This window comes from Anas platyrhynchos, chromosome 2 (genome assembly GCF_047663525.1).
Source record: "Anas platyrhynchos isolate ZD024472 breed Pekin duck chromosome 2, IASCAAS_PekinDuck_T2T, whole genome shotgun sequence".
Classification (NCBI taxonomy): domain Eukaryota; kingdom Metazoa; phylum Chordata; class Aves; order Anseriformes; family Anatidae; genus Anas; species Anas platyrhynchos.
The window spans coordinates 149,484,294-149,496,978 of NC_092588.1; the positions used below are offsets into that span (position 1 = coordinate 149,484,294).

General features: G+C 39.5%; 1 protein-coding gene across 4 annotated transcripts in view; it reads left to right on the forward strand.

Annotated features, from left to right (window-relative positions):
• Nucleotides 1–12,685, forward strand: part of ESYT2 (extended synaptotagmin 2) — an 80,526-nt gene that overhangs the window by 15,838 nt on the left and 52,003 nt on the right. For all 4 annotated transcript variants that reach the window (XM_027450445.3, XM_027450446.3, XM_027450447.3 and 1 more), the window contains exons 2-3: nt 11,082–11,123; nt 11,998–12,132. In XM_027450445.3, coding sequence (XP_027306246.1) covers nt 11,082–11,123; nt 11,998–12,132 — 177 coding nt within the window. The remainder of the gene's footprint in view (nt 1–11,081; nt 11,124–11,997; nt 12,133–12,685) is intronic.

Below are 12,685 nucleotides of genomic sequence, written 5' to 3' on the forward strand. Positions count from 1 at the left end.
CTTGCATTATTATTTATTTTTTTTAGATTTTTGTGATTACTTTCTTCCCCTGTTTTTGTGATGGAGGAATTCATAACAGAGGCTGAAGAATGTTTTGGCAGAGAGCGTTGCAAGACAACTGTTTTGAAAGATGGCATCGCTGCTGGTTTGCAGCCATGAGAGAGAGCATCTGTGTCCACGGGAAGCTGGAATCTCAGGGGATGTTATCTGGAACCAGGGCCCGCAGGAATTCAGTAGGGTTTTTGACGACTGGGGTTTTTGCTTTATTTAGTCATTTATACATGTATTTTTGTGTTTTCTACTGATTCCTTAAAAGATGTCATCATCTTGGAATCTACTTGCGAATAATTAAAAAAAAAAAAAGTCAAATGTTGATTTTTAAACTCCAAATTTCCTACCCGTAGCAATATTTTGTTCTCCTTGGTTTTGTTGACTTGTAAAGACTTGCAGGGAAGGTCAAGTGACTGGAGAAATGCTGCTGTGTACACAAGTCAAAGGATCAATGGGACATTCGAATACTTAGGAGTGTTTTAACTATAATATTGCAACACGCTGTAGTGCCTTGGAGAAAAGGTACTGTGTGCCCATTGGTGTCCATGTACTAGAAGGGCTTGCTCAGCTGTTTGGTAAGTGACAGACTGAAAGCAAGCTTTGCCCTCCTGCTTATTCTGTGTGTGGTCTGGAACAGCAGCTCTTAGAAGGCTTAAATCCTGTTTATTTCAAATTGTACTTCAATGAAAATTGAGTTTGGTGTCAAAGTTAACAAACTTAAGTCTCATTGCTGGCTGTCAGTCTGTTTTTGTCTATTTTTAATGTAATTATTTGTCATAGACAGTCTCCCCATTCCATGCCCATGCCTTGTTCCCACCTGCAGAAGGATTCTTCCCGCAGCAGTTTTTGCAGCGTAGAAATTGCAGAATTCCTAGAATTTGTACGAGTTGGGTGGCTTCCTTCCTTTGGGTCAGGATTTTACTTATTTTCCTAATGCCACAGTAATGAAATTTAATTGCGTTTAGATCTGAAAACTCTACTGCTTCTGACCTTCCCACACTATCTTTCTGTTGGATGCTGTGTGACTGACTATGGGTCTTGTGGCAGACGTGCAGCTTGGTGGGTGTAAATGTGCAGATGCCACATGCACCGGTTCAGTGTGCAAAACCAGTGTGCTGCTTTTCACCAGTGGATGTGTTTTTCAGTGGTTTCACCCAGAGCCAAAACAGTAAGGCTGGTGTATGAGGATAACAGTTAATCATCTGGGTGGCAGGCTGGATTTTGGCTCCACTGTGCAGCTCAGACACACGATGTCACACACCTGAGCTTAGAAACTTGGTCTGGCAGGACATGCTTCAGTCTTTCCTTAGCAACCCGAGCTACCCAAACCACACCGAGGCTGTTGTTCCTGCTCTGTGCTGAGCAATGGCAGCAAACCCCATGGTGTTGGGGTGGGGTTTATAACCAGAAATAGCACAGTGATGCCTGCGATTGCACTGAGTTGGAATTCAATGGTCAGAGCATCTTCCAGTTGCGTATTTCATTGGTTTCCTGTTTTCAGCACGGTCCTGCCACGAGGGTTACTCAGCCCCTGCAGAATCTGTGAGTATATTCAGGGAGGGGTAGCATCACAGTGCTGCTTTTGTTCCTTTCCCTTGAACATCAGTTGTGGTCGCTGGGTGAGCTGGGCCTTTGATCTCACCTGGTGCAGGAGTCCTTATGTTAAGTGGTGCCAGGGAAGCGTGGGATGTGTTTTGAGTGTCTTTTTCTAAGAAATAGCAGTGTGTTGTGCTCAAATACAGTCTGCTGGGGTGGGAGGTTGGGGACACAACACAAAATAGGGAGAACTGATGTTAGGAATTGTAGTGCATCCGCTTTTAGGTAATCTGACATGAAAACGGTTGAGCTTTCTATAAGAACCAGTACAGAAATATGCAAATAACACTTCCTTTCTGTGTCTGTGACTTTCTAAAGAAATTTGCTTGGACTTCCGAATGTTTCAGAACTTGTTTGGGCAAGCTTTTTGCCCTTTCTGGATCAAATGGTAGTGTTACCAGTGAGCATGTTGTAACTGATTTGTGGAGTGGGTGGTGTACTTAAAGCAATGAAGGAAAGAAATGAACACAGACAGCAAAGAGCCCGCTAAGTGTCAGAGGGCTCTGGTGGGTGGCTGATGAAGTGTTTGAACCCAAGAGCAAGAAAGATACACGTGTCCATGTAAGCTGGCAATGCCACGCCTGGTGCTGTCAAGTTATCTCAGGTTTTCCTCCCTGCTAATTTTTATTGCTATGTTAACTGAGACCCGAATAATGTGTTCACGTTGTTATAATGTTCTGCTTTCTGTCACTTCCTTAGTATAGCTTTAGAGTTTTGGAGAGTTTATCACAGAGTATTTGCAGGTTCAACAACGCTGCCACACATCGCCTATAAAGTAAAAGGCATACGGACAGATTTTATGTCGTAAGCTTGTAGTGGTGCAGGTAGAAATGATACAGGGGGATTTCAAAATGTCCATTATACTTTGAATGACTGTTAAAAAATATGCTTTAATACGAAGAATAAACTGGCTAGATGTACTGGATGAAGTACAGGATGTAGGATGTTGCACACTTTTGCTTCTGTTATGAGTCAGTCAAAACATGAGTTTGCATTTATACCTTTTTTTTTCCAGTTTAAAAACTGAATAATGAGCATATTCTACAGACTTGTTTGACTTCTCAGGATGCAGGTTAACCCAGCTTGAATTTGCATGCTCTGATACTGTTTTAGCTTGAATACTGCACAAAAATGGAAGTTCTCCCTTTTGCTCGTTTGTTTGTTGCAAACCCAGGTTTGCAGTTTGCTCATCCACAAACCAGTAACACTGAAGTGGTCAATATTTGTCAGAGTTCGCTTAGGTTTTATTTTTGAGGTTTCATACCAAGATGTGCACATTGAGTCAATAAGATAATTGTACTCTTCAGTAATTAGCAGCTGGTAAGCCAGTTAAATAACAGGAAAGGAAATTAAATTTCCGTGCCAAGGAGGGCACTGGGTCTTGCGGAAGATGGTCAGTAATTCTTGAACACTTTTTTCTGAAAATTGTTGTCCATATTAATCTGCACAGTCTCATTAGAGATCAGCTGTATAATTTACTGAGTGTTAACAGGGTAAGTTCTCCCTTGCGAAGGAACCTTAAGTGTAATGAGTCAGAGCTCCTGACTGCAGGGGTTAGTTAGGAAGGTGGGTGGTGTGTCAGTGAAGTAAGACAAAATTTTCACTGCTTTAGTCTGTTAAGAGTGGTTGGCAATTTGGTGCAGAGCCCAGCGCTTCTTTTCGTAGCTGTAGACAACTCAAAGGACATGAAGTTGTGCTGCCACACTGGTTGTATAAGGCAGTTTGAAAGCTAATATTTAGCAATCCAGAGAGGAAAATTTTTCTTCCATTGCTCATTAAGGCAGCAAAACACTCTGGTATGCAGCAGGATCCTTGGGAACATGTCTGTATTCCCAAGGGAACTGAAAAGGCATTTGTCATGTAGGCTTAGACATACAAAAGATGTTCCTAAAATGTGACAAGTTGAAAAGAAGGTGTTAATACCTTTATAAAACTTACAAAGCCTGAAAGCTAAAATTTCAAGGTAATTAAGCTTGCTAGGGAAAGGAGGAAGAGGAGTGAAATGACATCTAACAGGATAAAGTAGGCAACATGTCAAGATGTAGGACTGTGCAGCGCTTCAGGTAGCAGAATTCAACAAGAGTCCTTACAGCAGCTGTTCATGCTGCACCCTTCTCAGCCTCACCTTTTAAAACCTGGGTTTCTGCTGCCAGCAGTGATTGCAAAGCTTGTGGGAATCCGGAGATGTGCTAATGTGGGCTGTCGTGCAGTGCCCTGCCCTGTGACTACTGCTTACACCAGACATCTGTAACCTGGTGTGACAGCAAGGCTTGGAGTGTAAATCCAGCTTTTGGTGGCTTTGTTTGTGTGGAGGGTCGTGCTGTTCAGTTCTTCACTTATTTAACTGTGCTTGTCCTGGACTGTCATTGGACATTGGCATCTAAAATATAACTTAGAGAGGTGAATGCTTCATGCAGGTGAGATGGGCAAAGGGCACTGTGTTGTTCTAGCAGCTGAGAACAAGCTCTGGCTTTCTGACCACTTAAGCAGTGAAAGTCACAGATCTGCTGTAAATGTGTCTAGGAAGTGATCAAAATGGCAAACCCAAGAGCTGTTGTCGCCTCCCTTTATTAAGAAGTGCTCAACATCACTTCTGTACCAAGTGGCAGTTTCCAAGAACAGTAAATTTTTTGTTTCAACCACTAGATCATGGATGCCTTGAACTGTTCTTGTTATGAATTTTCCACTCCCCCTAAACTTGGGGATTGATTTTGGTGAGTCCTTGTTCTTGATGGTTTTTGATTAAGGGGTGTAATGGGAGGGTTGGCTCTTGGCAGGTCTGCAGGCCAGGTGTCAGGGGGGTGAACACACGGGGTCTGTTAGGTCTGTGTGTATATTGCCCCTAACCAGGCTTCTAGCCCATGCTTTGCATCTGTATCCAGTGATTTCCTGAGTGCTTTTAAATTGAAATCCCTTTACATGAAGTATAATGGAATTTTTATTATTGGATTAGATTTTTAAAATGAAAATAAAAAGCCTTGCCATCTAACTATGAGATGTATAACTTAATTTTCCCAGTCTGTTTTTATTCTGATGGTTTTTGTTCATTTGGCTGGTTTTTGGCCTTCCTGGCCCAGTCCAAACAGATCACTGCAAACTTGGGATCCTTTTCCAGCTGAAAGTAGAAAAGAAATTTGAATACAGCGATAGTGAAAAGTGATACGAGGTCCTCTGAAATTACAGTGGGAATGAAACAGTTAGCTGGTGGTCTTCATCTCGATATTGAAGTCTGATTTCTGGTACCTGGTACTATCTGCTGGCACTAGAAGATGCTTCTGAAATGAGGCTGCAGTAGATCAGTCGGTGCTGGAGGACTGACGGCTCAAAGCTTTCTATCTGTAAAGAGGTGCACTGCAACTGGGGATGAACAGGCAGAGGGAAGCTGCGTGGCTCCTCTGGCAGCAGCAGTCTGCTCTGTGGGTAAGGTGGGTTTTGCACGCAGATATGACAGAAACCCATGCTGTTTGAAAGGAAATTGTGTAAAAAAGAGCGGCACAGCAAGGGTATAGCATTTGCTTTGTGTGTTCTGGAAGCTACTGAGGCTGAGTTTTTAGGCTGAACGGCGTTCCTCCACTTGGGCTTGCAGAGGCTGAGTGTCAGGCTAGAAGTAGGATTTCCCAGTTTCCTTGCTAGCAGACTACTGTTCTGTCATTTTTCCAGAGCAGCTGCTTAGAATGCTTATCCCGGAGGATTTTATTATGGCAAGCTGCTGCTAAATAGGAGGGCTCTGGGTAACTTTGTCTTGCAGCACGCTCGCTCCATCCCTTTGTACTTGAATGCAAAAATAGCAGCACTTAAGCAAATTTTATTTAGTTTTCATGCTGGTGAGTCAAATTGATGAAAAGTTATGTAGTTTTCAACAAGCCTTGCTGCCAGTATGAGTGAAGCATGTTTAATAGATGCTGAAGTGAGAGGTATGTGTGATGAAAACTGAACTTGGGCTTTGTGCTGCCTCAGCGTCCTTCAGTTCTCAATTGTAAGACCGGCTTCCAGGCGACCATATCAGTTGTATCAGGGCACCAGAGCTTTTCTTTGCAAATAACAGCATCATTTTGAGTTTTCAAAGACAGCGTTTGTCGTTGCAGCTAGGTGGAACATCCAGATAGCAAAGAGCTGCAGGATTGTCGGCTTTCTGAGTGTGATTCCCACTGCCTTCAGCAATGAGAGGGGCTGGGCTGGGGAAACAGGACGGCATTCTCAATTAGTCAGATGCTCTTAATTGGTATTTTTTTAATATTGAAACAAACTGGAATCCTTGTACTACTTAAATGAGAAGATTGTGTACTTTTGTAACCACTGAGGAAAAAAGAATATACATGTAGGCACTTTGCATTTAAAGACATTAAGTATTTTCAATTTAATTTAATGTTCTAATTCTAGCACAGCAGAAAGTTTGGGTGTGCGACCCCTCTCTATAGTTTGGGCCTCAGTGAAATTCAGCAGTGTGTGTATAGGTAGCAACAACTGTGCTGCAGCCTCTTGCAGCATTTTAGGAAGACTTGTTTTATGCCACAAAACCAGCCTATACACTGCTAATCGTTTTCCTTGTTTTCCAGATATAATACGCAGAAATAAATGTCAGAAAGTTTCCATTAGGAACTATCAGGATATTTATCCCATCTCTGTGAGCTACTGTTAATTTCAATCTTAAGCGGGCCAACATTAGGACTTTACTTAGACATTAAGAAGAAGAGGAGAGGAGCAAAGGTGACAGGAGGCTGCAGTGCAATGCAACTTTCTTACACCATTTAAGGTATAAGTTCAGTTCCAATATTTGAGGGATATCACTTTTGTTATAGTAGCTTTACCGTGTTACTATTTAAATCCAAAAGCATTGAAAATCTGTTTCAGCCTTTCTACTAGAGCCAACCTCTTTTGTGTGTAATTGCCACGTTGTTGAAAGGATTACTTCTTCACCTTGGTGCTCGCTCCGACTCCAGGGAACAACACAGCAGGCGTTGCACTGGAAAGCTTGTGCTGAGCAGAGCTCTGTAGCTTGTTGTGGCAGCTCCTAGGACTTGCTGAATTGACAGCAGCAGCTCACGTGGGATGACGATGTTTGTGCCGGTAGGACGTGGTAGGAACATTTGATGTGATACCAAGTATGTGTGTCTAATCCCGCTCTCATCTCATAGGTGCAGAGCTGACTCAAAGGGCATGTAATTCTTTTTTTTTTTTTTTTTTTAATAGGTTTATTTTGTTTTCCAACTTGTTGTCCAAGCATTTCAATGGCTCACATTCCAGTTTATAAATAAATACAATCCTTAACCTTGCTTGGCATTGTGACTGCTTCCTCCATTTAGATAAGTTTCCATTTTTCTAATATTTCCACTTTACTTTCAGGTTTTTACAATGCTCAGAGAGCCATAGCAATCGATCCTAGGGCCCTTCCCCCACTCCTTTAGATTTTCAGATGTTTGAGTTTTGGGTACAGGCAATTACTGTCAAAACCTGTGCTGCTTACTTTACATAGGTTTTAGTTTTAGGATGTGGTTAGTCTTACTGATTTACATAGGCCTTTGTAATTAGAGTTCTGAGGAGTACCCTGTGGGCTGTGACAGTGTATATGACAGAACTGATTTCCTATATTCAGCCGGCTTCTGGATCTCCCAGATGTTTCTGTTGAAAGCCTTTCCATATGCAACACACGCCCAACGATTCTCAATAAAGTTGTTTCAAGGGTCCTTGCCTAATTCCCAGACTGACAGCTTACAGCATTTATAATACTGAATATGAATTTTGCTGTGCAAAGGCTAGTAATTTTGATATATTTAAGACTGCAAACACAGAATCCATGCCAAAGCATGCTGAACAGCAACAAACTGTGATTGCCAGAAAGTAATGGAAACAGCAGTTGTTTGTTAATTTAGTCAGCAAGTGCCTGTGGTTAATTGCAGTGCTTTCAAGAACACTAATTATTAACTATTTCAGCTTCTTTCAGGAATACTGACTCCAGCAGTTCTGCAACAGTGGATGTTTAGTGAGTTTTTTTTTCCTTGTAATTCAGAAGATAAGGGAGCTGCAGCATTTCTGGGGTTGAAAAAGATAAAATTTCCAGAATAACAGTGGAGGTGAATTACTGGGAAGAGAAGATGGAGACAGACAGTGTCAGAGGAGGCAGACCCGGCTGCTCTGCCTTCCAGCTCACCCTCATTTTACTTTAAATTTACTTAGAATTACTTTACTTCTCATTGGAAAAGAGTGGTTGTTCCCAGTCTATGTTTGAGGAGCAGCAGTATTTTCATGTTGTGTGGAGCAGCAGTATTTTCATGTTGTGTGGAGCAGCAGCAGATTATATTATATTATATATTATACTTTTAATTCTCTCGGTGCTGGGATTCCTTTTCTTTGATTCTTTTACCAAATTTCTCCAGTCAATTTGAGTTGAAAGTGCAATGAGCTTAGACAAACTAATCTGACAGTTATAATTCAAAGGTTCACATAATTTTAGTATTTTTTCCATGCCATTTAGCTTTAGGCTAAGTTAAGTAACTGCTTATGCTGTACTTTCAGGAGGTGTTTTAAAGCAGCAAAGTTGCACTTCTGTTCTGAGCATCCTTTAGGATGCTCTCCCTCCACTGATGATGCATGAAGGACCTATGAAGACAAGTTGGGATACCTTTTAAGTTTTAATGTTTAATCTGGACAGCCATGGTTTTGATACAGAAGGGTTTTTGTTTGCAGTTTAACTTTCCAAAGTAAGCAGAAGGGATGGGTATCTCATTGGAGAGACATTTTTTTTAAGTAACTGGAAAGCTGTTCAAGAATACTTAGTTATATTGTAACTATATAAAGGATCTTGGTTATGTTGTGTGACCAGGTAATAAAACTAGATGTGACTAGGCAAGCGTCTTTTGCTTGGATCTTCAGCTGGAGCAACAAATAATTAAGTGCTGTACAGATGGAAGGAACCAGATATAAATGAAGTAATGTGGACTCAGACAGGCATCTTTTAAATGTAGCTAATAAAACACATTATTTTTACTGGAGTCTAAATTTCTACCTGTAATCGTTGAGGTAAAATACAAGGAGGGAAAAAATAGCTACAACATCATAGGATAGTTTTTTTAAAACAAAAAACAAAACAAAAAAACACACCACAATTCTGAATTGCTTTTATTGCTCTTTTTTTTTTTTTCTACGTTGCTATAATACACTGTTCATGAAAAAAATGATTGGTTTATGTTGATATTCTCTGGCTTAGAACTAAGAATTATATCTAAGGCATCAATATTATTCTTTGTGCTTTAAAACTCAGTTTGTTCCCCTTTAACTTGTGCAGCTGTAGGAGTAAACTGGGTTTATGTAGTCCTAACCTAAGCAGTAGGAGCACAATGGGTGTTGCATGCTAAAGGACAAGTAACTATTAATATGTCAAAAATTAAGAGTTGAGCCTTGTTAAGGTGTAACAAAGCCTGTAATGTAGATAAAGAAAATTCCAAAATAATAAATTTGTGTCAGTGGCCTCTTGGTTCCTTCCAAAACTGTTATTTTGTGTAATTCAGGACAGAAAGGGAAGGGTGCTTGGTGGGTACAAGAGGAAGATGCTGCTGCCTCTATCGCAGGTGCGTTGAGTGTCAGCTGTGTGCGTAGCATCCTTTGTGTGGCCTGTGCTTTAACCTTAAATCTGGGCAGCAAATTGGAATGAATTACATGTGGGGGTCCAACATCATGCTTCAGAGATGAGTAATTACTGCAAATTAGCACATTTGCTGTCCGCAGATTCAGCAGGCAAATGTTTTAGGAAAGACACCAAAATGTTGCTTATTAGCAGTAGGACTGGTGCAGTGTTGGTTCTTTTTCTTCCTTTGACTTTTTGACCACTGGAAGCAACTCGAGAATCCTGGGAGACAAAAGTTGGGCATAATCTTCATTCAACTGTAATTTCATGTACGTATGGTAACCAAGTCATTGAAAATGTGAAAATGTAAAGTACTTTTCTAAGAAAGCAAGAAACATCCTCTAAATACAGACTTCTGACATCCTACTCACCATAATTTTCTAGGAATTTAATTCCAAATAAAAAGAAGTGATAATACGGTTCTGAAACCACTCAACTTTTAATAATTGTTTGTTTTTTTTTGCTATCACTAAGGGATAGAATTTCTTATAAAAATAAATCCTGCTGATGAGGGTTGTTGCAGTCAGAAGCAGATGCTGTTGATCATTCTTGTGCCACTTGTAGTGGGTTTGGTAGATCTGTGATACACTTGTAAAAAGTTGTTTAGAGAAATAACTGACAATATTGATTCAGGGTCTAATCCTCCAGCAGAGCTAAAACACGTGTGGTTAGTAGAAATTAAGGAGTGCTCTGAAGATACCTTGAGCATACTCAAGAATATGGTGGTGCTCATCATTAATGCAAGAATTCAATAAAAATTTAACTCAAATTATTAAGGGGGCTTGCTTTCAAATTCTGGTACTTTAAACTTTAGTTGTAGAAGTGTGTATCTAACTTACTGTTCTCATTTGAGATGTGTATGTAATAAAAATAACCAGTAGGCATTGCTGTTAAAACCAGTAGTACAGTCTGCTGTGCTATGAAGAGATGAAGACTTTGCAGATCAGTTAAGCAGAGACATTGCTTCGCAAAAGTTGGTAGATGTAGGTCACAGTTTTTTCGTGTGCTCAGAGGCTTTTTGTGCTTCACAAGTGTGATCTGCATCCTGTCATTGGAGCTGTTCACAGCTTAAAAAAAAAAAAAGCATAGGTCTGCTTCAGCTGAACTACTTCAATTTTTTACCTGTCTTTTGTATGTGGAGTATGTAAGGCTACTAACCATGCTTTCCTTCTGTGTCTAGAAAGCTGCAGTTGTTTTTCCAGCTTTTAATTGGCATTTTATGTTGTGATGGGTGCTTTCATCCACTATATCTCATCATTCTCTTTTCTCTCGCTGACTTCTGCAGTGGCTTAAAAAAATAAATTAGTGAAAATGGAGGGCTGTTGGTAGAACTTCCATCCGTGTACCTGAGCTTCAGCTTCACTGAATAAATATTTCTAACCATAATTTATTGATATTGCAAAAGATCTGGAACAAATGGAAGAAGTGCAGTCAAAAACTTTGCAGTCATGTATGTAATCTTAGAAACCCTTGAAACATGAGAGGTAAATTTTGTTGACATCTTGGACTAGCTGTGTCAGCTATGCTTATTTTTTTTAGTTTGTTTCTAGTGTTAAAGCAATACATTATTCCAGATGTCACTATTAAATATATTCTTGGACTTGCACTTATGTAGTTCAAAAATGAACTCATATTTTATTTCCTTGAATTCTAATATTCTTGTCAAGAATGCTGAGTACTTAATGTGTTGTTTGCTAATATATACCGCTCATATGAAGATCAATAAACTTTTCTGTATTATAAATGACTGGACATGATTAACTAAAACATGTTTTATATTTGTATTAATTTTTCATTTTTTTCATTTTTTTAGGTCCATTTTCCAGATACAGAGAGAGCAGAATGGCTCAACAAGGTAAGGGTAGTAATTAGCACTGCATTCAAAAAAAAAAAAACCAAAAAAAACCACATAGTGGAGGAGATAGGAGGATCTGAGTTAAAATAAATAAATAAATAAAACAGCGGGGAAGAATCTGAGAACAGGATTGTTTTAACTTTCTATGCTCTGTATACATTTGAAGTTTCTACTTGTTGATTCAGTCAGCCATGAGACGTAATCTATCATGATTCTATTTTCATGATGTTGAGATTGCGTGTGATTTTTGGACAATGACTTTAGATGACATTAAAATAATGACAGCTATAATTGCATGGAAGTCATACCAGCTGTAAACACAGTTTTTTATATTCTCTTTGTCTGGGATGCTTTCCAGTTACTGTAGGTTCCTGACCTACAATCTAAAAATAAACCAATTTTGCAGTTTTGATTTGTAACTGTAATAATAGAAGGTACAGATCTATGTAGCTTGGGTATTTTAAAATACTTTTCATTCAAAGAGCAAAGAAGAACAAGTTAGAAAATAACAAATAATGCAAATAGACGTAACCCTCATCACCCTTCTTTCTAGTGTTCAGCATGTGCAGACTGCATTGAATTAATATGATAAAAGGCAAGATTTCTCAATATTACGTTCTTTCCTCTTCCTGTGGTTGGCTTGTGCAGGTGTGTAAAACACACAATAATTGAGATAAGTCCAGATAGCTTTTTTGTATGTTAAGTATATGTAAATGTATGTTAAAAGTTAGCACTTCTTATGTCTGTAATGAACTGTCTAGAGATCTGGTGTGTTCAAAACATTTCTTAACATCAGCCTTTAAAAATACTTTTGATTATGTTTGAAGTTGTGTTCAATGTAGAGTTTTCCTTTTTTTTTTTTTTGTTTCCTTAGACTGTAAAACAGATGTGGCCTTTTATCTGCCAATTTATTGAGAAGCTCTTCCGGGAGACCATAGAACCAGCAGTAAGAGGAGCAAACAACCACCTCAGCACCTTTAGTTTTACAAAGATTGATATTGGTCATCAGGTCAGTTTCTGCTGAAGTTTAAGAGGCTCTACTTTATGTACCATTTTCATGTATCTTGTTTAAATCTACACAAAACCATTTCTCGATGACACTTGGTGGTAAGCCTGATTCTGGTTTCTGTTGTAACATTAAAATAAAAATGTGTTAGGCTTTTTTTAACACTGTTTGGGGTTCTTTTCCCTGCTGTGTCTTCCGTAGAAATCTGCTGGAGAATAAGAGGGAAGACTCAAAGTAAAGTAATTCCTAGTCATGTGAAGAGCACATAGCAATGTGATTTTAATACTGTTCATTAAGTGAGCAGGAAACACTATATCCTTTTCTTATCAGAAGATCCAAGTGCAGTTACCTTGTCTTTTAACAAAATTGCTTTTCAGCATGTGATGTATGGAGTCCAGTCACAAGGCTGCTGGCTCAGCTTTTTCCAGGGCTGCATATAAGAATTTCAGGGAACAGATAGGTGTGTTCACCTGCTGTTCATTCCCATGAAAGAAAGGGTCGTGGTATATAACTCTCACATGCCTGTAGAAGAGCCTGTTTGACCAGTCCAAGCTAA